The sequence below is a fragment of the Sardina pilchardus genome, chromosome 12 (assembly GCF_963854185.1).
Source record: "Sardina pilchardus chromosome 12, fSarPil1.1, whole genome shotgun sequence".
Lineage (NCBI taxonomy): Eukaryota > Metazoa > Chordata > Actinopteri > Clupeiformes > Clupeidae > Sardina > Sardina pilchardus.
This window is the reverse complement of record NC_085005.1, coordinates 10573144-10600529: the sequence shown is the minus strand read 5'-3', so window position 1 is coordinate 10600529 and position 27386 is coordinate 10573144. Positions and strand designations below refer to the sequence as shown.

The 27386-nt window shown below is 47.3% G+C and overlaps 1 protein-coding gene across 1 annotated transcript in view; it reads right to left on the bottom strand.

The window, feature by feature from the left end:
• Positions 1–1938: 1938 nt before the first annotated feature.
• The window catches only part of cfap61 (cilia and flagella associated protein 61), a 32950-nt gene continuing 7502 nt past the window's right edge, over positions 1939–27386 (bottom strand). The window contains exons 8-26 of the mRNA XM_062550756.1: positions 26551–26754; positions 26357–26446; positions 25969–26048; positions 25269–25308; positions 24805–24944; positions 24297–24423; positions 23592–23669; positions 23153–23359; positions 21020–21148; positions 17374–17501; positions 11104–11196; positions 10645–10813; positions 10323–10500; positions 7785–8086; positions 7026–7353; positions 5192–5271; positions 4611–4816; positions 2607–2703; positions 1939–2362 (exon numbers count right to left, since the gene is read on the bottom strand). Of these exons, the coding sequence (XP_062406740.1) occupies positions 2159–2362; positions 2607–2703; positions 4611–4816; positions 5192–5271; positions 7026–7353; positions 7785–8086; positions 10323–10500; positions 10645–10813; positions 11104–11196; positions 17374–17501; positions 21020–21148; positions 23153–23359; positions 23592–23669; positions 24297–24423; positions 24805–24944; positions 25269–25308; positions 25969–26048; positions 26357–26446; positions 26551–26754 (2880 nt within the window). The 3' untranslated portion in view covers positions 1939–2158. The remainder of the gene's footprint in view (positions 2363–2606; positions 2704–4610; positions 4817–5191; positions 5272–7025; positions 7354–7784; positions 8087–10322; positions 10501–10644; positions 10814–11103; positions 11197–17373; positions 17502–21019; positions 21149–23152; positions 23360–23591; positions 23670–24296; positions 24424–24804; positions 24945–25268; positions 25309–25968; positions 26049–26356; positions 26447–26550; positions 26755–27386) is intronic.

Below are 27386 nucleotides of genomic sequence, written 5' to 3'. Positions count from 1 at the left end.
ACATCCTCAGCCAATCAGATGGAACTAAGATCCCTATGGATTTGTGAGTGGGAGGGTAGGAAGGCTTGGTGTCGGGTGAAAATGTAGGAGGATTTGCAGATTGCTAAGCAGATGTACCTGAGGTTTATTATATTACAATGCGTCCCGCGCCCCTTCCTTCCCGACAAGGGCACACGCCGGGACCCACCTCTTTTTACGGTCTGATGGGTTTCTATACAAATGCACACGTGCCTCGGCTTTGTGCGTCTCCTTTGGGGGGCTCTGATCTGTCCGTCACTACCAGACCATCAGAATCCCAAATTAAAAAGGGGAGGGGTTGCCCATCAACGGAAAATGACAACAAAGCAGGGCATCGTGTGGACAACAGCGTTCAAGAGTGCTTGCAATTCTATCTTCTGTTCTCTTAAAGCAAAGAACCGATACGGAACACATAAAACATTATTATGCGTATACCCATTGTACCAAAACTGATAAATTGTTTAATTTTATTTTCGTTTTTTTGTCTGTTTTGGATATGAGCAAAGCGCCGACGGCGACATGTGTTTGATACGACAGTTGAATTCCGGACATATGAATCAGTCATCTTACGCATACATAATTAATAAAAGAGGGGGTCCCCTGCTTTGCATCACAAAAGCCATGCTTGTGCAGTCTGCACCCCGTATGCGGCTGAAAAGGAAATTGCACGGTAAAATAGGTCTCACAAGCAATCTGGTCGAGAGAGAGAGAGAGAGAGAGAGAGAGAGAAGTGAGGCGTAATCAGCTGGACAAAGATCTTCAAATGGGGCAAAGAACGATTACTGCTGGGTTATAAATGGTCTCAAATCACTCTCCTCTTACCTAAAATCCACACGTCTAAGAAGTGATTATGATTATATTAATCCCTCGTTGTTTGACTGGACCCTGACATGTGGACAGTTAATTCTGCTGTAAACAGAACATGTCAAAACAGGTTTCCAAATTGTGCACATCATGATATAGGCTTGTAAACAGACCCTGGGGTGGATTGTGTGTTAATAATATCAAGTTTAGCTCATCTTGATAGCTTTCACAGGGTACACACATACATTTGTGAATTAAACAAAATGGAAAACTATTGCAATCAAATTATTGGAAATCATCCTAAACTCTAGCGTCTCCACGTTGTCTTTCCATACTACGTGCCGGGAGCTCATTTTGACACATCCACTTGTCTGTAGGAATGATTATTTTCCGGCCACTCGAAAGCGCCGCATCAAGCTGCGGGCTGTGGGGCCTATTGTTCTGCTCATTAGCATAAAGCTGCTACGGGGCGAAGTTAAATTAGTGCACTGTCAAAGAATTAAGACTGTCCTCCAGAATGCATTTTCGTTTTGTTTTGTGCCCTCATCGAACCGTAGGCTATTTGTTGGCAAGTATACCAAACAAACAATCCAACTCAGGATTACTATGGAGTCCGGAATTTATTGATTTTAATGAAAAGGCATGAAAACCGCTAAAATAAAATGTTTGGTAAAATGATAAAAACAACTAGGCCTAATAAAAATGCATTTTTTGTAAGTGTATGGCAGCTCATTATTCCTCTCACACAAATCGCTTTTTGTAAAACTAAATTAGACAGAAGGCTGATCCCCAATTTAATATCATTGAACCATGTCAGTTGACGTGTTTGAATACCCATACCGCGCGATAATAGATAAAAGTTAATGGGCAAAATAGATGCCTGGCCGAGCTCATGCGTCAGGGCGCGCGCGTGTGCGCCTGTTTGTTCAGCGGCGTGTGCTGTTGCGCGAGAGGAGCGGTGAAGATTTGTGCTCAATTAACATACAGCTGCCAGAACTCCTAAAGGACCGCAAATGCGGCTCTGGCAGAAGAATGACTTTCTATAGCATGTCTGTTATGATTTCGGATTCTTCCAATCCACAGTTTACATTCAAACAACTAGTGGACGAATTTCGTGCAGTGCACACGTTTTTATTTACTTGATTTGTTCAGAAACAAAAAGAAAGACAAAATAGAGGTTAACAAAGAAGACAAAATACAGGGTAAACAAAAAAGGAAAAAGTCATAACGATGCCCTCATGAAATCACAACATTACAGAGTTTCTCATGTAGGCTAAAGAGAGATGAGAGAAGAGAGAGACAGGAGGAAACTGAGACGTGATCACAGTACCAGTACTCACAGTAATCCAGGCTGTGCATACATGGTCAGATGGTATCTGTTGTACTTAAGGTAATTGAGGGCGCTCTTCTTCAAGGAGGCTAATCCCTTGCTCTTCTCAAAACTCTTCTTGAGGAAATGCTCTGGTTGTTCTGTGATTTCCACTTTCGCCTCCACCAGTCTCTGAATGAGTTCAGGCATAGACACGGCATCACCCTGAAGCTGGACACAGAACAGGATTCAGACACTGCCACAGGCATTCTCCCTCTTAAAGGAGGGTTAATTAATCTTTCATACAACAGAGACAGAATCATTACATACAAGTACCATATATAGGAACACACATATATATTTTATATGGACAACTACACACCACTACACACACACGTGTACATGGAAAAGTACAAAACTGCCTCGCACAATGTCAAACATAATATTGAAAAGGCCGAAAAGAAGGTAGACCAACCTGTATTTGAGTGGATTCCATGATATGGTGCATCTCCTCCTCGAAATCAGGGAAGCGGTCATGGTAAATTGCCAGACACCATCTCTCCCGGAAGTAGCTAATAATGATACAAAACAAAAGGTGTCCATGTTGTTTTGGAACAGCACAAACATAAACACAACCATTCCGCCTGCACACACACACACACACACACACACACACACACACACATTTAGCATCCCCATTTAATAGTCCGGGTACAACAGCATGGTCAATCAATTATTTTAATGGTTCTTGGTGTTCAGCCAGCTCCAATAATGCCATTGAGAGGGGGGCCGCATTCAGGCCCTGTGACAACAGACAGTGAGGAATCCACATTTAATAAGTGTTAGAGAGCCTCATGACCACCGCTGGGCTGGCCGAGCCATTGTCAGGCCGCGGCCGAGCCCGGCAGATTGGACACCTGCACACACAGATTAGACGCAGGGGCACAATGGTCCCCCCCGATACGCAGGGGTCGCCCGAGTTAAAATATGAGAAAAGAGGTCATCCATCTCCAGACATGGATCTCTCGGCACACAAACAGTTGGAGCGAGGGGGACACAGACAGGAAATGTGTGCGCTGCGAGGAGGGTGGCTCACTGGGGGAGGATGTCATATCAGGAAGACTTGTGGGACGGCTTACGAGCGTGACGCGGACGACTCGGCCGCAGTATCTCGAGAGCTCGAGACGTACAGCTCAATCATGCTAATGACATGGCTGCCTGTTACGTGCGTTTTACACAGCTTTTCTAATCCAAGCCTAAAGCTGTGTCCATCCATGTCCAGATCTTTTTAGATGTGCTATGTGTATGCAGTGTCCATCCATGTCAAGATCTTTTTAGATCTGCTATATGTATACAGTGTCCATCCATGTCAAGATCTTTTTAGATCTGCTATATGTATGTACTCTGTACTGTAGTGCAAGAATCATACAAACCCATGTATGTTTGAATGAACACTTTAAGAATGTTTTGTAGATGTAATAATTTCACTAATAATTTTGTGAGATCACTGTATTTTCGAGCCACAGTGTGAAGACCCTCTTCAGTAAATAATGGTAACCAGGTCTGGTTGGATCATTCATTTGATACACTGGTTATAATTCAAGATCTATTAACTGAGTCAACAATTGACCCAGACAATTTACCATTCAATGAATCAGAAGAAATATACATCAGAAGATAAAACAGTGAATTGGTGGTTATGAGTACTAATCATATCTGTTGTACAATACAGGTCCTGTATTGGTCCTGTGGAGAGAACAGGTGAACTGCTTTCAAAACTGTATTTCATTATGATTTCAAAGGTCACAGAAAGCTGTGTGAATGTGCAGTATTTGGGCATTTTCCCCTTGAGATGCTTTTACTGCATGGTTTATCAAGGACTGCACTCAACAACACAGCTTTATGGTCCTATGATCGTCATAATTAAAAGAGAGAGAGAGAGAGAGAGAAGAGAGAGAGAGCCTCTGTACTGTATATGAATTGGTGTGAATTGCCATTTGATATTGTGATGAATGACAAATGCAAAGTAAATATGGATGTTTTTGTACATGTTTTCAGGCTTTTTTAAACTGACAATGTTAACTGAAAGTAAACCAGTAGCAATCTTTTCAAAACCACTGTGCAAGTTCAATAGCCTAGAAAATCTAGACGCGCCCTAGCAAAACATATTTTTTGCCTAGCGGGATGGTCTAGCGTCACACCGTTAAGGCCAAGCCTGCGCTCTATCTGAGTACCAAGTTCTTGAGCCCGCCTTAGCACGGTGACGACAGAGCTGCGCGACAGTGAGATAGCAGGACAACCATAGAGAACAACGTATCAAAGCGCTGATTGGTCACAAGTGCTGGCCTATTACGTGCAGAGGCAGTTTGAAAGACAACGATTCATCCCACCCACAGGCTTCAGCTCTATGAATGGTCCATGCTTGGAACCATATGACTCTGCCAAGCAAAAAAGCCTTTTAGTTGACTGGAGCTACTACCTGTAGAGGTCATAAACCAGGCCTTCGTCGTAGCGAGAGCACAGGTGGTTGAGCAACTGCTCGTGTTTGCCGTAGAGACACAGGTAGTTGGACACGGGCAGCGGCTTCATGGACATACAGGTGATGGCGTCCACCATGCTGTGCTGGTCAAGATGCAGGCGGAAGTAGTTCCCCGTCTCTGTCCTTCCAGTGATGATGTTCCTCCCCTGAGGGAGAGAGAGAGAGAGAGAGAGAGAGAGAGAGAGAGAGAGAGAGAGAGAGAGAGAGAGAGAGAGAGAGAGAGGAGAGAGAGAGAGAGAACCTACCAATTATTAAGACGGAGATGGCAGGAACCCATTACTGCTTTCTCTGTGGGACAAGCTAACAATTAAACCAACATAATGATTTGATTTGGAGTCTTAAGATGTTTTAGCCGTTTAATCCGAGTATTTTGGAATGAAGCAGCACTGCATGTCAGCACTGCAGTGCAATCCAATCACAGACACTACAAGTAAACAGAGATATCACCACCATTTCTTCTCAAACATATTGTATGATGAAGAAGACACACCATGGTATGAACAAATTAAAATAAGACTTACATCTGAATCTCTTGGGGATGTCAGCCAAACAGCTGGCCTGGTTGCATGCAGGTAACTGAACCCTCCTGGCAGTCGTGCACCTGTGCATACACAACCACAACACGCAGCACACACACACGCAACACACACACACACACACACACACACACACACACACACACACACACACACACACACACACACACACACACACACACACACACACACACACACACACACACACACACACACACACACACACACACACACACACGCACACACACAGGCAATTGATCTCTGGCTAATTGCAATACAATGCCGAGGAAAGGTACAGTATTTCCAGCTGTGATGAGACCTGTTGAGTGTGCAGCATGCCCCTTGCCCTGCCCCAACCTCTCCCAAGTCCCCAGAGTAATGAAATGTGATTTGAACATGTGTAGCCTTGTAAATGTAATGAAAAGAAACATCCAGCACGGCTGAAAACATCAGCATTGATTATATTGACATGGTAAAATAGCAGGAGACACTGAGAGCTATTGATCAGTCCTTTTAAGGGAGCAGGCATCTTCAAAGGAGAATGTTCTATGTGTGTGTACAGCAGGTGGACAGCAGTGTGTGTGTGTGTGTGAGAGAGAGGGCGAGAGAGAGAGAGAGAGAGAGAGAGAGAGCAAGAGAGGGAGAGAGAGTGTGCAAGAGAGAGAGAGAGAGGTGTGGAGGTGAGGCTGTCGGTCAAAATGAAGAAATGTAGCGGCTATGTGTGGATGCTATCCGTCTTTATCCTCTATGGTGAGCCCAATTCCTCCTCCTTACTCTCTCTGGTGCCCTTGGTGTGTGACCTGTGGACGCTCAAAATGGTGCTGCAAAAAAAAACGGAACAGAAACGTTTTCCGTGGCTCAATACTTCTACTCTTTGCACAACACGCAACCGAAGAGAGTGAAGCCTGAACAGCTACACATGATCTCCCCATATCTGTGGCCAGAGAGATGCTACTGCCAGTTCCACAAGAGCATTGTGCAACCGTTTTCAGCAAGCGAGACCAACCGGTTCAAGGACGGCTCGCGCGGTAACAATAGATACCAACAGAAGTGGTTGCATTGTTAATGTCTTATGCAGAGCGGCCTTGTTTAGGCTTTGTAGAAACCACACAACACAGCGGAGCCATACTCCTATGAGTCATCTCTCTCTCTCTCTGTGTATCCCTCTCTTTCTCTCTCTCTCTCTCTCTCTCTGTATCTGTCTCTCTCTCTCTCCAATAAGAGCTGATGAATGAGGATGTCTAGGATTCCATCACCACGGGCGGAGTGATGGGCCAGCCGAGTGGAGAGCCACGATGGTGCCCGCTGCTCGCCGGCGGCCCGAAGGACAATGCCCGCTGAGCTGTAAAAGCATGCTTTCACATTGCATTACAAAGAGCCCTCGCTTTCACTAGCAGATCAAGGGAACAGGAACCTGAGCACAGAAGGGGCCATTGCTGACACGCGCATTGAGGCCAGAGCAATAATACTGCAATGATAGCACTCGGGCGGGCTGAATAGTTAAGGACCATGAGCTCCATTCAATCTGACAAAAAAATACATGAGAACAGAAAACACACATGATTTCATTAAGGTTAGTGAAGAGTGCTCCTGAACAGTGTCTTTGTGTTATTAGATCAGATTATGTATTAATGTATCTAACTATAAGAAATTGATGTATTTCTTTCTTTCTTTACTTTCATATTTTAGCTCAAGCTTTGTCGTGTTTCCCCTTTTTTCCCAATACACTGATCGTCCTTCGGTGTCCGAGTGTCTGAGTGTAAAGTGCCTGTGTGTGTGTGTGTGTGTGTGTGTGTGTGTGTGTGTGTATGTGCAAGACCTTGGATCTTGGCTTGACTGTAGAGCGGTATGAGGCGGTCTGCGTCGACAGGGGGGTCTCCGATGAGCTCCAGCGTCGGGTCGAAGAAGGGCAGAAGCACGGCGGCCAGCTGCCGGCCCACCTCCGTCGAGTTGAAGTTGCCGTGGGACCACTGGTCGGCGTGGTAACGGCGGGCAAACTTAGTCATGGGGCCCGCGGCTCGGATGGTGGAGTCGTTGGTGTGGAAGGTGGTGTCGATGACCAGGCGCCCGTCATACACCAGGCAGGCGTCGTTGATGCTCTTAAAGGCGTCGTAGTCGACGTTTTTCGTGGAGAGATTCAGGAAAACCTGTAAGTGGATTGGGGTAGAATGACTGTGTGCAAAGTCGTCTCTCCACAATGAGATGCCTCAAGGTAGCACAGAGATTTTATTAGGATACTCCTGACAGCAAATGTGAATAAAAGGTTAATAGCTCTGAAAGCCAGGAGTCAGTAGCAGTAGCATTAGCATCAAACGGCCAGGAGTACTGAGAAGAATAGAACACTTAAAACACTACATGTCACTTTTGACACAATCCTCTGCTAAAAAATCTCTGCTAAAGATAAACTAATCTTAAAATGCAACTTTGGCATACCTGTGTGCTTCAACATATTCAGTAAATCCTTCAAATGCATTTCATTTCATATGAAACCATAATGAGGAGATGGACAGACCTGAAATTCCACAAATCAACAACTGCAGTTATTCAGTCTTGGCTCTTGCTCTGATCATAAACTTACAGCACACTCCAGTCGGAGAGGAGGTCCATCCGCTAGTCCGCTAGTGAAGGACGCAGATGTGATAGGGTCAGGGTGGTGTCCATCATTCCACTGAGCCAATAGGTAGCTGTTGTGTACGTGAACGCCACTCTTGTCCAAGGCCTTCGTCACTGCTTTGCCCACTGTGGGGTCACTGAAGCAGGACTCCAGGCTGTCGGTAGGTGGGTGGACCAGGTGTATCCTGGAGCCACACACCCCAATGGCCAACAGGGCCTCCACACAGCTGTACATGTCAATGCTGTTGCCATACACGATAGCGTCCCCTAGAGCCAAACAAAACACTGCTTGTTCACAGAAGTCATGGCATGCTGTAGTTATACGTTTTATTTCCAGCACTAGTACAATCCATCTGGAAACGCTGGGTTTTTTTTTTCAGTATGGGTGATGCAACACCTGCCATGAAACACCTATACCTAAACTAGATATGAAGAAAGACCTACAGGAATAATTTTGGCACAATAGCTTTGAACAAAGCCCAAATCAACACGCAACTGTTTGGCAAAATGAAACAACGACAACAGGAACAACCAGAAGACTAACGAGTAAGAATGAACAACACACTTCATTCAATTCACCGCGTGTGGAACAGGAATTGCTGGTGATTCAGCAGAGGCTTTTGGCAAATATCTCTGATGCTATGAGACCAGGGGAGGTCACTTAGCAACAGGCAGCCACTCAGTAAAGAGTCTGCAGGGCCTCATCTCTTCTAATCATACACGAGTGGTGTGTGTGTGTGTGTGTGTGTGTGTGTGTGTGTGTGTGTGTGTGTGTGTGTGTGTGTGTGTGTGAGAGAGATGGGACTGAGTGGTGAGGGAAGGGGTATTTTGAGAGAGCTCTAGAACAAAACTGCCCCCACAAATAGAAGCCATTGCATTACTAGATGTACAGATGTGAATGTAATTGTATCTGTAGTACAGCATTTGTAGTAGAACAGGAGCAAATGATGACAATTGCAGTGATGAAAAATAGATTGTGTGTGTGTGTGTGTGTGTGTGTGTGTGTGTGTGTGTGTGTGTGTTTCCTACTGTATAAGTGATTATTGAATGTGAGTATGAGATTGCAGCAGTGTTCTCTAGCTGACGATGTAAAAGTGTCTTTTTGCTCAGCCAGTGATCTCTGTGTCATGCACTTGGCTGGCCGTGCAGCCCAGGCAGTGGGCTCTGTCCGTGGTGCTGAACTACTACAGCTGTCTTAACACACATAACAGAAGCAGGAGTTTCAAGGGTATACTTCAGTGCCTGCCTCAAAAGCACGCACTCAAGGACAATTCTTTTTAAAAATTAAACCTTACTGTATATGTAACTCCACAAGAGCGGCACTCGTTTAACATGAAGGAGTCACAAAGAATATTACAAGTAAAAAAAAAAAAGAAAAAAAAGAGCGAGAGCGAGAGCTGATATAGACCTTGGGCTTGTTTATGTGAAAGCCAAAACAAATCATTCCATCTCGTCTCATGCACCAACACAAACAGGGCCCTCTATTCTGGGAAATTGACTAATCTCGCAAATTGATATCCTCCGTGTGCGCCTGCATCATTTGCATTTTCTCATATAATTGCTGGACATCCCTGATTGTTAGCGAGGCCTGTAATTAGCTAATATAATAGGCTTAATCAGGCACGGATCGCTGGATCTCTCCTCTGCCCTTAGCTGCAGATTAATCCCTGGCTCTCTTCTCTGCAAATGGATGGACGAGTCAGACTTATGGGCCTGTCCGTCTGAGAGTGGGGAGAGATTTGACTCGGCCTAATTAGGCCCTAATGAGTCTGTGGCTGTTGGGCGCACACTAGGCATAATGAGCACACACAGGAAACAGGAGTGTAAGGGTGTGTTCGTGGTTTAGTCTTGGTGTGTTTTTTTTGTATGTGTGTATGTGTGCGATATCACTAATGCTGCACTCCAAACCCTTGTGGTCTATGAGACTGTTGTTTGTTGTTTGTGTGTGTTGTTGTGTGACAGTCTATATGAATTTCTTTGTGTGCCTGTTTTTTTTTGGTAGTATGGTTGTGTATATTTGATACATGTCTGTAGCATGGTTTTATTGTTGTGCTACAACTGTTCTATAGCCCGTCGTCAACAATGGTACCATTTATGTATTCATACAATTGCTTTGAATGGGTATGTCTGTGTGTGTGTGTGTGTGTGTGTGTGTGTGTGTGTGTGTGTGTGTGTGTGTGTGTGTGTGTGTGTGTGTGTGTGTGTGTGTGTGTGTGTGTTGTTACAATGTGTTGCTTAGTAGTTGCACTGAAGGTAGACACTAAGACAGCACAGTTTCACAAACACATCTTATCCCACACCAGCCCCCAATTGTTTAGGAAGTCATAGCTCGGCTACAATCTCACAACAAGTCTATAGGGAATTAAAGTGCAGCCAGCCCAGACCAGAGAGCCTAACCTAAGGCTTCCCAACGGTGTGTATTTGTGTATGTGTATGTGGCATGAGTGTAGGCATGCATGAGTTAATGTGTATGCTTTAGGAACGTTACTGGAACATGCCGTACCTTCCTGCTCTATGAAATTGGTGACCAGCCAGCCGTAGGCAGCCTGGCAGTCGAATTCGTCGTTGAGGGTGAAGAGGTTGTAGGGCACTGGGGCCGTGTACCTCTCGTGCCTCGGCTGCACAGGGCGGCCGCCACTGGGCGCAAGATTACTGATGTCCACCCCAGTTGGACAGGGGACCTGCAGGTAAGCATCAGTCAATCACATCAGAGTCCATGATGGCAGGTAAAAAAAATGAACTGCATTTATTAGAATATCATTCCATTAAAAGCTCTTTTTTTTAAAAGCGATTTTGTGTTTTGTCAGTTAGTCATGTTAAAAAACCTGGTACTGTTGTCCAGTGCAGAGGATGAGATGGTCGTAAGGGACTTTTCTGCCACCTGTCACCAGTACGTGTTTGGAGGCTCGGTCAATGGCAATCATCTTACCCGTCACTATGTTTATCCAGGAGCGCAGAGAGAGCTGGGCATGGACCCTTGAACTGTAGCCATGGCTACAAGTACACAGAATGACAAAGGTCAGTCTCTGTGTCTCTCTGTCAACACATACACACTACTAACAACAATAAATCAGGAAATATCTGAAGAGTGATATGGAAGCATAGAGCAAATATCATAGGCACATCCACACACACACACACACACACACACACACACACACACAGTATGCAGGCACAGATAATAACACTAACACAGTCCATGAGTCTCATATGCGAGGGTATGTGTGAGTGGGCTGCCTCTCATCCACCAGTGAAAGGGGAGCCTATAGAGCGACGGCGCGTACCTCGTGGCCAGGAACCTGGTGGCCTCCGCGCCGTGACTGGCTGGGATGCCGTGAGTGGAGATCAAAGTGATGTTGTTGAACCTGAGATGAGGGCTGGAGAGGACGGGAAGACGGAAAACAAAGAGACAGAGAGGAGAGAGAGGAAGAGGGGGAGAAAAAAACAGACGAGTAAGGATGAGAGCCATTAAGAGGCCTGGTGAATTAGACTGAGTGCTGCTCTCTGCAGACATTCTTGGTATTCTTGTTGGACTCTCTCTCTCTCTCTCTCTCCCTCTCTCTCTCTGGTGTCATTACTGGGATGCACATGAGATGCTTTCACTACAGACAGATAAATAGCACACAAAACATGGAAATAGCTATCTATTGGGTTTCCATACAAAACATGGAAATACACAGTCACAACGATAAAAACAAGAGTTATGAGATGAAATTCCAGCTGTGAAATTATAGCCTATCCACCTGTGTATCAACTTGTGGTAGTAAGAGAGGGTGTGTTTGAACATGCCTATGTATTGGTGTGCAAGTATGAAAAGTGTGTGTGTGTGTGTTTGGGGGGTGCACATGTGTGTTTTCCTCTTATTTTCTGAAGTAGAGAGGAGAGTGCAGGGATGAGAAGGACCACAAAACGAAGCAGCTCAGAGCAGCACTGTGGTGTACCATTACTGAGGGGAACAAAAGCAGCAAAGTACCTAAGTGTCTGTGTGTGTATATTTGTATTTGTGTGTGTGTGTGTGTGTGTGTGTGTGTGTGTGTGTGTGTGTGTGTGTGTGTGTGTGTGTGTGTGTGTGTGTGTGTGTGTGTGTGTGCGTGCGTGCGTGCGTGTATGTGTTTCTATTCAAATGTTATTGTGTGTTTGTGTCATGACGTGCATGTGTGTGTGTGTGTGTGTGTATGTGAATGAATGTGAGTGTGCGAGATTACTGGACGAAGCAGATGGGGGTGCGGTGGGTGGTTGGATGGGGGGTGTTGTGGTGTGGTGTGCTGACATCTCTCCATCCATTCCTCACTGAGGCAGCCACACTACACGTACCCCCCGCCCCCCCCACCTCCCCCAACCCACCCGCCTTTGTTTCGTCATCTTTTTTATCCCCCCTTCACTCTCTCTCTTTCTCTTTTTTTGTCTCCTGCGAGCAGTGTGACCCTACTGGGTTTACCCTCGGGAGTGTAAAAGGTCTCTTGTCATGTAAATGACTTTCTTTTGTGCGCGCCAGAGAAAGACATTATCTCCATCCGCGCTGGGGCTGGGGCTGGGGCTGTGTGTGTGTGTGTGTGTGTGTCGGTGAGTGTGGGGGGGTGGGGGGTGGTGGGAGGGGGTGTGAACAGCCTCGTCTCAGGACCGACTCGTCGACGTCCTGGCCTCGCCTCACCCACCTCCTGTCCGCCCGCACTCCACACAACGGAGGCTGAGTCTCGGTGCGGCCTGTGAAGAACCCTCGAGGAGAGGCCGAACACAGCGCTTTCATTCTGAGCGCGTACGCTGACCGCGAGAGCACAGGGCCAGGTGTGAGGGACGTCTGATTACTGGCAGCGGCGGAAGCCATAGTGGTCTACACAGTTTGGCTTGACCTCATCAGTTTTGATGGTGGTGCATGCCAGTCGTCTTTTTTATTGCGGTTGTTTTGTTACGTTTCGAGCACAAATCACAGCTCACAAAATGCCCCCGCATGATTTCGATCGACGTTTGAAGACCTGATGATGGGCTGTATGTCTTGGATTCCGGATCTCTGTCGTGCGGCGAGCGGCTGAGCAGTTGCCGGGAGATGACACCTTGTTTTCTTCCCCGCATGCGAAAAAAAAAAAAAAAGATCCAAGCGTAGTAACGCCCCGAGTCCAATCTCAGTGCACTCGCTGCCCTTATCTCACACCAGAGGAAGGCTCTTCCGGCCCAATGACCCCAAGGGGTGATAAGTTAATCACTGCCTGCCCGTCACAGGGGCCCAAGGACCGCCCCGCCCCCCCCCCCCCCCCCCTTCCTGCTGGTGGGTGGACTTGACCAAATTACCCGCCGCGCGGACCCCCTTTTTTTTTTTTATTCGGGCCCTTATCAGCGGCTGACAGACGGCCATTGTGGCCCGGGCCCTGACCACCAAAGCAAGACTCATGCATCTTATCTGTCTGCGCCCGTTTCCCTGCCGTGACCCCCGCGTCCCACCGAGTGATGGAGTGGAGGGGGGACGGGTGGGCGGAGGTTGAGTGAGGGCGGAGGCTGGGTGGGGTTCAGCGGGGCTGGGGAGAGAGGCAGGGCTGGGTGGAGGTGGAGGTGGAGGGGGGGTTGGGGGAGTAGCGGGTGGGAGTGGGTGTGGAGGTCTTGGGAGGTGGTGGTAGTGGTGGTGGGGGGTGAACTTCAGTCCCCGTGAGCCCGTGGAAAGCCGAGGGGACAGCCGTTTGGACCTGGCTGATAAGAGTGCTCGGTGGGACGTTTGGGTGTTTGTCTGTGTGTGTGTGTGTGTGTGTGTGTGTGTGTGTGTGAGAGAGAGAGAGAGAGAGAAAGAGAGAGACCCTGTGTGTGTGTGTATGTGTGTGTGTGAGCGAGACACTCCCCCCTACTCTAAACCATCCATCACTGTTCCTGGGCAGGGCTGTCCCCAGCCTTAGTGGCTTCAGTGGACGCTAACTGCCTCATTAGTCACATCATTAGTGACAGCGCGCGCCGAGTGCTGCAGCGCTGCGGTGCCGAGCTGACAGAGGAACAGTGGTGCCCGCCGCTAATTGAGGGAACAGCAGCGCCGCCTGCTCCACGCGCCACTCCTCGGGTCAGTGGCAGCTGCGTGCCTGCCTCCACGGCTGGTACACTGACCTCTCTCTCTCTCTCTCTCTCTCTCTCTCTCTCTCTCTCTCTCTCTCACACACACATTCTCTCTCTCACACACACACTCTCTTTCTCTCTCACACACACACTCTCTTTCTCTCTCACACACACACTCTCGCTCTCTCTCTCTCTCACACACACACATTCTCTCTCTCTCACACACACACACTCTCGCTCTCACACACACACTCTCTCTCTCTCTCACACACACACACACACACACACACTCTCTAGTCACTTCTCGCATGCTCTCAACATCTTCTAATGTTTGTGTACATTCGTTCCATCTTCCCAACTTGATTGAGTTCCTCGTCTAGAGGCAGGTTTGACACAGTTTAGATCCCCACATGGACCTTCAGCTCACCGCACCAACGACTACACAAGCCCAACACACACACGGTCCCTTTGATGTGCTGCAAACTGCTCCTCCTGCTCTGCTAGGCTGGGCCCCATCACAAGTGGCAGCCCGTCTCCACAAGAGGATCTCAGCAGGCGTACTGTTGGGGTCCCTCAAAGTGGCAGAGCAAGCTTCTTCTTCTTCTAGCCCCATGTGGAGGGCACAATCCACTCCATCAGGAATGGTCCCGCAGACACTTTTCTGACCGGCCCCACTGTGATCTGATATCTACAGTAGTCTCCAGACTATTAGCCGCAGCTTATACATTGATTTTGCAACATTTGTTCAGCTATGAGGTTAATACAGGGGGCAGTTACGTAAGGGATAATGTATAGAACGCCGGTCATTATCGGAAAATAATTCCCGACAGGACGGACAGAACCCCGACGCGCAGCGGAGGGGTTTTGCTTCGTACTGAAGGGAATTATTTTCAGATAATGACCGGCGTTCTATACATTATCGCGATTATTATATGGCTACTTGCCAAAACGAGAAAAGAAACTTATCTCAATGTGTCTTTAGCAATGACTTAGCTACCGTTTCGTGGCTTCCGTAATAACTAGCGGAGTGAACCCGTTGCCATTGGCAGCGGTCATTATACCTCCGGAGCGGTCATTATGCAAATATAACGGACCGGTAGAACGTTGAGAGGCCCATTCAAAGTGAATGGGAGCTCCCTCAACATTCTAGAGAGCCATATAATAAAGTAATATAGTATTGATATGGTTTTGTTTCTTTTAACTTGCATAAAACACTGTGCTGCGGCTTATACACAATGCAGCTTATATGCGGGAAATGACTGTAGGCCACGCGGGGTGGGCACAATCCATAGAAGCCCTGACCTCACCTCACCTCACCCCACCCCATCTCACTCCACCTCACCTCACCTCACCCCACCCCATCTAACCTCATCTCACTCCACCCCACCCCATCTCACTCCACCTCACCTCACCCCACCCCATCTCACTCCACCTCACCTCACCCCACCCCATCTCACCTCACCTCACCTCATCTCACTCCACCCCACCCCATCTCACTCCACCTCACCTCACCCCACCCCATCTCACTCCACCTCACCTTTTTGTTTCTTTTAACTTGCATAAAACACTGTTCTGCGGCTTATACACAATGCGGCTTACAGTATATGCAGGAAATGACTGTAACCGTCCATTCCTCTGACTGTTCCTCTCAGTCTGACCCTCCCTGTCTCCTCTATGCCACTGCCATCTTGATACATCCTTTACTCCCCTCATATCCTTACTCATTTTTATTGCACCCCCACCCCTCTCTCTCTCTCTCTCTCTCTCTCTCTCTCTCTCTCTCTCTCTCTCTCTCTCTCTCTCTCTCTCTCTCTCTCTCTCTCTCTCTCTCTCTCTCTCTCTCTCTCTCTCTCTCTCTCTCTCTCTCTCTCTCTCTCTCTCTCTCTCTCGTTCTCTCTCTCATTCCCTGTGTCTCCAATGTCCAGACTCAGGGAAAAAAATGACCCTGGTTGCCAGGCAGTTATCAGCTTTCAGGCTAGCCAGCGGAGGTGTGGGGGTATTGTTTGCTGGAACAGTTAATCTCTGAAAGGCCAACGCAACACAAACAGAGAGCTCTGCCATTTGGGGTCGGAGTGATCCATGGTAATTCACAAACACACGGTTCCTTTCCGTCCTACAGGAAGAAAGTGCCTTTTGCGTTATTCATAAACGAAATACTGTACATCACCTATTCTGTCTCATGACACAGTAAAAGTGTTCATACCATTATTCCTTGAGAACATGACAGTAAGAAAGAAAGACAGAAAGAAAGTAGGACACACATTCATATCAGCAGAATTGGGAAAAAAAGAACCAGCATACAGCACGCTCCAGAACTATTGGCACCTTCGGTAAAGTTACATAAAAAAGGTATATTTTAGAAAATTTAAATCTTTTGGCGATTTATTGCAATCTCACAATGAAAACAGTGAAAACAATTGTAAAGGCGAATGGTCTTAAATCCCTTGCTTTGTATTCTCCAACTTTATATATATATATGAGCTGTTTTATTGTCAAAAGGCTTAGGAAGATATTACAAGCAGAGGTGCCAATAATTATGAGTGACGTATTTTTGCTACAAATATTTATTTCTTTGTGAGTTTTTCCCTATTCTCAGAATAAATTTGCTTCCCTTCAAAGTTGGGTTTTTCCTCATTGTTTTCATTGTGAGATTACAATAAATCACAAATAAAGGATGTATAGGATTTACACCTGTTTTTAGCCAACTATACGAAAGGTGCCAATAATTCTGGAGGGTACTGTACATGCATCAAGGTTTTTTCTTTATGTTCTTGAACTTCACAGAAAAGGTTTCAAAGAAAAGCACAATGTAACAGCAAGATTTTAAATGGCAATATTAGTTGATGCTATCTAAGTGTGCACGTGGAAGGTCTTCATATGAGTTCACTGACTCAATATTCAAAAACATAACTCTACCTCAGACCTATACTGTAACACATGTGTTTTATGTACACCAGTACTGCATTACTTCTCTGATGTGTCGTACTCTATATTTTTGCCTTTGATTCACTGTTGATTTATTTCTTGTCTAATTGACATGATATATTCTTGCTTATTTTTTTCCCCCAAAATAATCTATTCCAAAATAAACAGCTACTGTGCTTATAGTCTTTGATTAAGGACATTGCAAATACCCTTCTTGGAGAAGCAATCAGAGAGTTTGAAGGGCACAGAGTAAGTCCGTGTAATCTTTAGACACAAAGACACCCTAATTGCCTCAGTGCAAAATGCATGTTGAAGTGAGGGTTAGATTGTACATGAGGCTTTAAGGTCACATTTCAGGCAATCACAGCCTCTCCAACAAATCCCACAGATCCCGCCCCCTCATTAAAATCATCTCTCCAATGATGAACTTGTTTTTTTCCACTCTAATCCACTTGTGTAACGATGGAATTGTGATTTGCAAGAGGAATTGCATTAGTGGCAGACAGTGAATTTACCTGCTTGTAAATCCGTCCGCCCTGTCAAACATTGATTGAAGGGTTGTGTTGTGCCGTCACAGAGAGGCCCAACTGTTTACTTACCAGAAAATAAAGACCTCCAGGAAGGACAGGCCTGTGTCCGACGCGCCCACAACCACTATCCTGGCATTGATGGTGACTTTGGGTTCCATCGTCAGCTTCCGATTGAAATGGTTGAGTGCATATGGTGGCTGATTTCAAAACAGAGAGAGACAGACAGACAGAGAGAGATAGATCATATATATGAGAGAGAGAGAGAGAGAGAGAGAGGGAGAGAGAGAGAGAGAGAGAGAAAGACATGAATAGAAGGTTCAAAGACAGCCTCACCTGTAAGAGCATTCGTTTGTATAAGAAGCCTGGCAGAGTTTGCTCTCATATCGCCTTGGCTTCGCCCAGTAGCTTTTAGTCATTTATTTGGGCTTTAAAGTATTGGCCAAAGACAATTACCACATTCCTGAAAGCTTTGCTTCTGATTATGCACCGCGAGGAGCTTTTTCTACTTTACTTTTCGCCGTCTGTCGGCTTCCTTTGAATGAAAATGGGCCCGAGAGCGGGCTGAGATTTCACCAAGCACTTAACAGCCAAAATGTGCCGGCGCTCACTTAAAAAGAAATAAAAGAAACCTACATTTGGGAATGCTGGTGCATTGTACACCGCAAGGGAGAGAGGGAGGCAAAAAAAATGGAAATTTCCTTTAATCTTTGATAGCGTCTGCATTACGTATTGAGTGAAGAGAGAGCACCACTGCCAGCTCTCCTCCGTCTAACCCATCCCACTGCCAAAAAAAAAGAAAAAAGAAGAGAAAAAAAAGATTTATGGAGCAGGCCGCGCTCCTGAGCATGTAACAGACAGAAATGTCCTAATGTAAGAGCATTTCTGACCCGCGTTGTAAACGGGGGAGCGAAATTAACGAGGGGAACATGCTGCTCACCCGCCCTGCCGAACGTTTCGACTCGCGGCCCGCCGCCGCCACGCTCGGCTGATCATCTCTCCCCGGCGCTCGCGGCGCTAATTGGTGCTTGAGTGTTGATAATTGGACGGGTAGCTTCCACCGCGCACCTTGCCTGATGGAAAATGGCAGTTGGACAGGAAAAGACCCCGGCACCTGGAGGCAGATCTGGGCCCTCTAATCACCTCGTAACACTATTCCCCCCCCGGCAGGGTCGATGCCCCCACTGCCCACCTCTGCCCCGTGCCCACGCTCTACGTCCTCTGCTCTGGTCCGCTTCGCTTCGCTACAGGAGCGAAGGGAGGGGCATCTTATTCGAATCTAACACAACAGCTCCGTCTGAATAGCCCTGCATGCTCACCGCCATCACCGTTTATGAAGAGGCCAACTTGGAGAAAGACCTAATGAGGCGCATTCTACACTCCTGACCGCACTGATCACTCGCTGATTAGACACGGTAGCCAGAGTTAAACGGAAAAGCAAGCTCTCGGAAATGTCAAAACTGAACCACCTCGCACGGGCTCCTCACTGAGTACTTACTTTACACTCTCCCAGGATAGATGCTCACGAGTGTCAAAAGACTTAAAAGCTTACTTTAAAACAACAATAAGAAAAGAAGAACAAAGAACGATCCTGGTGACAAGATCAGCATAACCTTTTGCAATCCACTCCACAGAATGAACTGTTTTGACATCCACCAAACCCTTAAGTTATTGACATGCAGATATCTGGATGTTCTAGCTCTTGAGGCCAGAGACCTCTGGCCCTGAGGCTGTGCTTAACTGCCCTTAAGGCAGGCTAGCGTGGGCTTGTGACATGGGTGGCATTGGAGACACATAACCTTTACTGGACCATAATGGCCATGAGCCTGACTCAGGCAGCCCACAGTAACACGACCCTCTGTTGACAGAGAGGGAACAGGTGCTTTAAACATGATTACTGCATCCATGTCTGACATGGGGCTTAGAGGGGCCGTGGAGGAAGAGAGGGAGAGAGAGACAGAGGGATGGAGTGAGGGAGAGAGAGAGGGAAAGAGAGACAGGGAGAGGGGGAGAGAAGTAGAGGGATAGAGTGAGTGAGAGAAAGTGAGAGAGAGAGAGGGAGAGAGAGGAAGCGAGAGAGAGTGAGAAAGGGAGAGGGAGAGAGAGAGAAAGAGAGAGGGAGAGAGAGAGAGAAAGAGAGAGGGAGAGAGAGAGGGAGAGAGGGAAGGAGGGAGGGGGAAAACAAAGACAGCAGACGTTCTCTTATCTGCATGGCAAGCTGGAAAGCTGTGGTTGCTGCGATACAGAGTGGGCCTGGAAATGGGCGCTGAGTGAAGGAGAATATGCACAGGTGGACCTACGGGCAGGTTAATGCACTGAGCTGCAGTCACACACACACACGCACACACACACACACGCACACACACACACTCATACACACACACACACACACACACAAACACTCATTCACCTACGTAAAACCTTACAAGTATACATACATGACTAATTCCACCCGAAAGCCCGACCTAATACAGAACTGTTAAAAAACAAGAACATAAAAAAGCAAAAACAATTTTTTTAAAAAATCTACCCGGAACACACACACACACACACACAGTGTCATCGGGTTCAAGCGGCTGGCTATGCATACGCAAAGAAGACACTCTCCCCGTGGATGCGCGGCGTCTAAAGTAATGTGGGCCCACTGTGATTAATGTGACGGCCCAGCGTGGCCTCAGACAACACGTCCTCCATCAGTCTGCGCCCATTAGCCGTGTTTGCTCCCTAGCATCACTTTAGCATGTCAGCGCTAGTTGCCCGGGTGCGGTGCAGCCAACCCCAGAGAGAGGAGACGTGATGGGGGGGACGCATGAGGATGATCCCACCGCTGGGTGGATGGTTGGTGGCGGAGGTGGCGGTGGTGGTGGCGGAGTGGTAGTGGGGGCAGGTGAACAGGTGTCGGTGTGGCAGCATGCTGGCCAGTGCCGTTAGCTGTTGCTGGCTGAGTGGTGGTGTCTGTTTTACCTGTCAAACAGCAGCGGTAAACATTTTTTCTCTCCTGCCATCTGTGCCCGGTGCCATCTGCCACACAAACACGGGCTGTTAAATAACCTGGGGGCTCGTCGGGCGGGGTGGGGGGGAGGGTGGAGGGGGCAGTCATAAACAAGCTCCGACCCTCGCGTTTCGAGACGCTTCATTTGAAGGTGTTATTCTGACACGTCGAAACATGTGGCGATGTGGGGCTGGTCGGAGACACGGGTGCTTAATTATTAATTGGGCAGGGTGGTGCATCAGATAAATTATTGAAGAAAAAAAAGCACACGCTTAGGGGTGAGTACTTTAAGAAACAGTGCCACCCTGTGGATAACCTCGAACATGATACAATGACAGACTTCTCTCAACTTTAAAATATCTGTCATAGTTTTTTCCACAGTTTAACAATATCATGGCAATACTTCAGTCTACACAGCCTACAGTCTTCTCTCTCCATACTCTCCACTGTTCTACCCAACGGGCCCAGGCTTTGCCCTGTTCATCTCACCGTGGGTGATTTCCAGGGTGACTCCATGTGTTACCCATCTAAACCACTTACGTCTCTACTCTTCCATTTCTCCCTCCCTCCCTCCTTCCCTCCCTCTCTTCCTTCCCTCCCTCTCCTTCCCTCCCTCCCTCCCTCTCTTCCCCGCCCGCAGCACCCTGTCCGTCTCCCCTGTCTACCGTATGCCTGCCCAGCATGACATGGCAGCGCCCGCTCCCTCCGCCACGACAGCTTTCTCACCTGCTCCTTGGTGATCTGCTGCGATGGCGCGTTGGTGCCAAGCTCCTCCAGAGAGAGGACGATCTGCCGGCGCGGGCGCACGGGCACCATGTGGTGCAGCGCCACCGTCAGGTAGTGGCCACAGGAATTCTGGGAGTAAACACGTCAACATACTGTACAACAGCAACATAAAGTATTTTGTGCATTTAAAAGTAATCAAATACCAAGACACTTAGCATACAATTTTGTCCATGTTCTAGACCACAATTTACAGGGCATGCATAGATGGTTATGGATGTAAGTAAGTAAGTAAGTAAAATGTATTTATAAAGCGCATTTACACACAGCATAAGCTGACCAAAGTGCTGTACAGTGAAAGACTAAAATGACACAAAATAATACAAAGCAATACAAAGAACATTTACTAAAACATAGATAGTGAAATAAGTAACATTCAAGGCAGGGCACACAACACAGAACATATAGATGAACTCTTGAAAGCCATTTCAGACCCACATTAAGGGCGCATTCTTGTACTCCGATATTGTCGATATGAAGTGACTATCTGATATCCTTATAATGCAGCTGAGGAGTGTGGTAATGTAGTGGATAAGGAGCTGGGCTAGCATGCAGCAGCCTTAAGAATTGTGGGTTCAATTCCCGGCTTCCACCATTGTGCCCTTGAGCATGGCTGAGTTGCTCAGGGGAGAATGGACCTTGTCATATGTGTGCCACTTTGGATAAAAGTATCTGCTAAATGAATACATGTAAATGCAAATGCATCTGTTAATGTCTCCTAGTGGTACCATGTAGGGCAAAGAGGGCTAGTCGGTAACAAGGTTTACAGTGCAAAATATTGAAATGCTAATAAGGGTTAGCAGTGTGTGATCACTAGAGACAAGGCCCATTGTGTACACACTGAGCTGGCATCCCTCGTTCTCTCTCTCATTCCCTTGTATCCCCACTCCCTCTTCCAGTCTGTTAGTTTCCCATCATTCTATTTACACCTTATCATCTCTCAATCTGGCACATATTTGTACATGGTAATTAGCAGATGAGGCGAGGAAGCCTCAACGCCTGAGAGAGAGAGAGAGAGAGAGGGGGCCTCTCATGGCATCACAGCAAAGCGGGCCTCTGAAGCCCATCAGCACCTGCTACCTCCCCAATACACCAAGAGAGATGGAGAGAGAGAGAGAGAGATGGAGGGAGACAGAAAGAGAGAGAGAGGGAGAGAGAGTGTGAGATCCCCACATGGTGGGAGAGGTGTTACTGAGTGGGCACTGAGAAAGAGAGGGATGAGAGGAGGAGAGAATGAGCTTGCTTGGGTGGTGGAGATGGAGAAAAAGAAGGGAGAAAGGGGGAGAGAGAGAGAGTGAGGGAGGGAGAGAGAGAGAAAGACAGAGATGGAAAGAGAGAGAGAGAGGTGAAGATGGGAAGTGAATGAGAGAGTGAGAGAGAGGTAGAGACAAGAAGAGAGAAAGATAAAGGAGAAGAGAGAAGAGAATGTGAGAGTGTGTAGAGAATGTGAGTGTACTATATGCCTCTGAAAACACACAACTGCAGTGCACTTCATTCTCCTCTCTTCCCTGACACCATGTTGTCCTCATTGCTACTGTTGCATAATCAGGTGTGAGTAAGGTCTGGTGTGAATGAGCAGGAGAGTGAGACTACTTTAGACTGAGAGAGAGGGATGAGTGGATGGATGCACATCAACTCAATTCAGTTCAATTCCATTCACAAAGCTTTATTGGCATGATGGCCATTCATAAAGAATGTGTTTCCAAAGCATACAATATCTGTCTAGAAAACAGCAGAACATGAAATGACATAGAATCATAAAATGTGCCATCACACACACACACACACACACACACACACACAGACGCACGCACACACACACACACACACACACACACACACACACACACACACACACACACAGACGCACACACACACACACACACACACACACACACACACACACACACACACACACACATACGCACACACACACATACACACACACGCACGCACACACACACACACACACACACACACACACACACACACACACAGACACACACACACACACACACACACACACACACACACACACACACACACACACACACACACACACACACACCTGCTCACCTTGTGCTTGTGGAGCGGAGGGTAGACGGGGTAGTAGAGGCAGGACATGTGGGCGAGGCGTAGCGCCTCCTTGAGGAAGTGCTTGGCGTGGTGCTGAAAGGTGGGGTTGAGCGCAAAGTGGCACAGCTGGCCGTGCTCCTCGTGCCGGTGGTAGCTGAAGTAGACGAAGCTCTCGATGCTGTAGTTCGCACGGATGTACTCCATGTCCTAGCAGCAGGGATGTGGAGCACCAGGAAGGGAAGAAGTCAAAGATTAGGGGATAGAGAGAATGTGTGAGAGAAAGAGAGAGAGAGAGAAGGTTGAACAAGATCAGGGGATAGAGAGAATGTATGAGAGAGAGAGAGAGAGAGAGAGAGAGAGAGAAAAGGTTGAACAATGTGGTGGTAATGTCCTCTGTGTTATTTGCAGTCAAATGTGAATAACTGAAAGTGGTATGCACCTGTTCATTTTTAATGATCATTACTCCAATGATCTGCTTCTGAGCCACAGCTACAAATGCCTGCAAAGGCGTTCCATCCTAGAAAAAGATGATGGGATGATGAAAGGAAGAGAGAGATAGATAGAGAGAAAGAGAGAGAGGAAAAAACAAAGAGAGAGAGAGAGAGAGAGAGAGAGTGTTATCACACCTCCTTCGCCTAGAAACAACCACGGCACATGCAGTCCAAGGGATTACATGCACAAATGGCTCCAGATTCACACAAAATACCATCTTCTCTCCCCTGAAGCGTGATGCTGGAACCAGCACGGGCCGACAGCTGGTACCCTGATCCACATACAAAGCCCGGTTTCATTAAAAAGAGAGAGAGGCCCTGTCAACCACTCTCTCCAAGCTGGGCACAGGCAGTCCAAACTGTTCATCCACTTCCTTCTCCCCGACCCAAGCCCAAGCTCTCGGTCTTATCCAGCTAAGTGATTAAATTGAGATTCATGGATGGGCAATGTTGTGCTATGTTACGAGTCTGCTGAAGCATGCAGCGCATCTGACAAACTGTTGGACTTCAAATTAAGTGAAACTAAATTGAGATTCATTGTTGAGATTCGGCCGGTGGAGCTCAGCGGTGCTGCGTGGGGGGGGGACCGGACCGATGGGTCTGTGGTGGCTGGCGGGAGGAGCGGAAGCTGGACAGCAGGGGGTTGGACTGACCGGGTCTCGACGGGCCTTGAGGAAGCAGTCCAGGTCCGCCGCGAGAGACTGGTGAAGACGGAGCTGTTCCACCAGGCTTTGGATGTCGGGCATGTCGGCAGACACGACCACTCGCACGTCAAATGTCCTGCAGGGGGTGGGGAGGAGAAGACAGGTGAGGGTCCACGTTTGGACCACAGGTGTAAAAGGCTACCTGCCGAGTTAAGAAGACTACCCAGAAAGAGTGTGTGATTGCAGGTAAATCTGAAGAGAACACCACATAGAGCACGAGATTCTGGAAACAACAAAACGTGCCCACACAAGTCTACCCAAAGAAACACCACATTCATGGATATCATGAATTTCAATAGAACTGATCCATATGTATGTGTATGTATTTATGTATGTATGTATGTATGTATGTATGTATGTATGTATGTATGTATGTATGGGCTTTGGGTGACTTGAAAGGCGCTTACAAATAGACTGTGTTATTATCATTACTATTGGAGGGCAATGGGGCACGCACTTGAGCAGGCCGGCGCGGTGGAAGATGTAGAGCTCCTGGGGCAGGCTGCTGGTGTGGTGGGGCGCCACGCGCAGGAAGGACTGGAGCAGCGGGAACTCGGGGGCCAGCTTGGGCACGGACATGATGCAGAAATCACGATCCTGCTCCCACGCCACACAGAAACAGAGAGCGCCCCCCCAATCGCAAATCACATCTCAAACTTTGCTGTAGAGCTGGTAAATCATCCATAACACAGACTAGTTCTTGTTGGAGCATGTGTACAGTCAGCCATGTTTCAGAGGACTTTACACTACATAATTAAACTGATTAAATGTGTGTGTGTTTTTTTTTAAGCAAAGCCACAATATCAGGTCATGGTGTAAGTGCTTTGTTTATGTCAATGTACAGTATATGACCAATTATACTATAGGTTACATGAATACATTTGTCATGATTCTTGCCAATACCACCCATAACCTACTTACAGGAAACTGTTTGAAGACGTAAGGGAGGAAGTCTACAGACCTGTCAGGGAGAGAAAAATGGTAGACGGATAATTAATTTAGGACAAAAGATGGAGGGGGGGGGGGGGTCATCCCTGACCAAGCCTCACCGGCTCGTATCCCAGCCATGGCGTGAGACTCTCTCCCCACGGCCTCCCTGGGCCAACTAATCTGTCTGCGCAGCTCCCCAACTTTCTCCCTGTCCCATCGCCTGTCACTTTAAGAATTCCTCTCATTAATTACGAGCTCACTCAACATGGGAGTGGTGGTGGTGGTGGTGGTGGTGGGGAGGACAGGGCTGGACTCCATATTCTAGAACAGCTGGGCAGTAAGGTGGGCACTGGGAGGGGGCCCCAGCAGGAGCTCGCTCTGAAAATCAGCATCCCTTCATTCTAATGTGCCATAGGAGTGAGAACCACTGGAAGCCAGCCAAGGCCGGGGGGGGGGGGGGGGTGAGGGGGGCGTAGGCCTCGTTCGCATGGAAAAGGCAACTCCCCGTGTTTCATTAGCCGGTATTGATGTCAGCGGGCTTGCGTTGGCTTCTCCCGCTTTTCCGCGGCTTCTCTGTTAGGCTGGTTTGTTCGAGCCATGTGAAGTTTATTGTCTGGCAGCGAGCACACGCTGGGTTGGCAGCGCCGGACCGCGGGCCCGGAGACTCCTCCTCCTCCTCCCCAGAGCTTACCTCATCTCCAATCTTTTGTCGATGACAAAGAGCTGGACGCGGAATGCGTTTGGAGGATCCGACTTGGGCTCCGGCTCCGTCTGAGAGAAACGAGCGTGTGTTAGAAAGCGAACCCACTGTTTCATTTACATTTGTCTACTCAACATAGTCACAACTGCAGCAATGAATCGATGAATCGATTACTTGTCAACTGTTAAATTAATCACCAACTATTTTGGCAGTCAATTAATCAGTTTACATATTTTTAAAGGAAAATAAAAAAAACTAAAAATCTCTGATTCCAACTTCTATAACATTTTTACAAGAATATTTTCTTGTTTGCTTCCTGCTCTATGACAAAGACTACCTCCACAGTGCAAAACAAGTAAAACATCCTAATCTAATTCACCTCCGACTGCTGCTCACTGCTTAGCTGATTTGAGAGCTCTTCATCAGATATGCACTCCTCATTACTGTCAATCACTGTACAATCACTGACCTGCAAGTGGAATGTTTAGGAAACAGTTGTCAAATATATGAACATCTATCATAAATGGCAAAAAATTGGGGATTGAGGATAGTGTTATCATCTTATTGTTGTACCTCCTTGTTTGGCTTTTGTGCTTCAGTGGCGTCCAATGAGGGGGTGGACAATAGGGGGTCAAGCTGCAGAAGGGGCTCTGCAGTAGGGGTCTCTGCCTTTGTCTTGCGCAGCCCATTGAAGGGTCCAAGTTCAAAGCATTCATTGAGCATGGTCAAATTTATGTCCCCACAGACACTGATAAAACCCACGGCAGTTCCATCACTCTGAATGAATAAATACACGGACAGAAGCACATTATCAGACACGGACAGACAAAGAGATGCACCCCGACTCAAGACACACACACACACACACACACACACACACACACACACACACACACACAAAAACAAACAAAAAAGCATGAAGTAATACATAGCAGCCTCTATTAACAGTAATAAGAAATCCTATCCTAAGTAAATGAAACAGCTTTAGTATTATTTGTGCTATTTTTCTTTGTTCTGCTATTTTCCATACATAACTAATGGCACATCGCACACCACAAGGGCTTCAAGATATTACGAGTGCAAGTGGAAACGACAAAAAAAAAAAAAAGAAAAAAAAGATAAATCACATTTCTGGAATTATGTACAGCATTCACTGGAGACTGAAAAAGAACTCTGGATCCTTTATAATTCTCTTGGGCCGTGTACTGCTTGTTTGTCCTGTGCGGGGGGAAAATACAGGCACAGACGCCCCCAAAAATGCTACAGATGTCTGGACACAATATGTTCAGTGTGAGCATGTCTTGGCTGAGCATTAGCTCTCATCTACCATATGCTGTCGTGAACACATGTCAGCTTGAACTACAGGGAGGGAGGGAGGGAGGGAGAGAGAGGGAGAGAGAGAAAGAGGG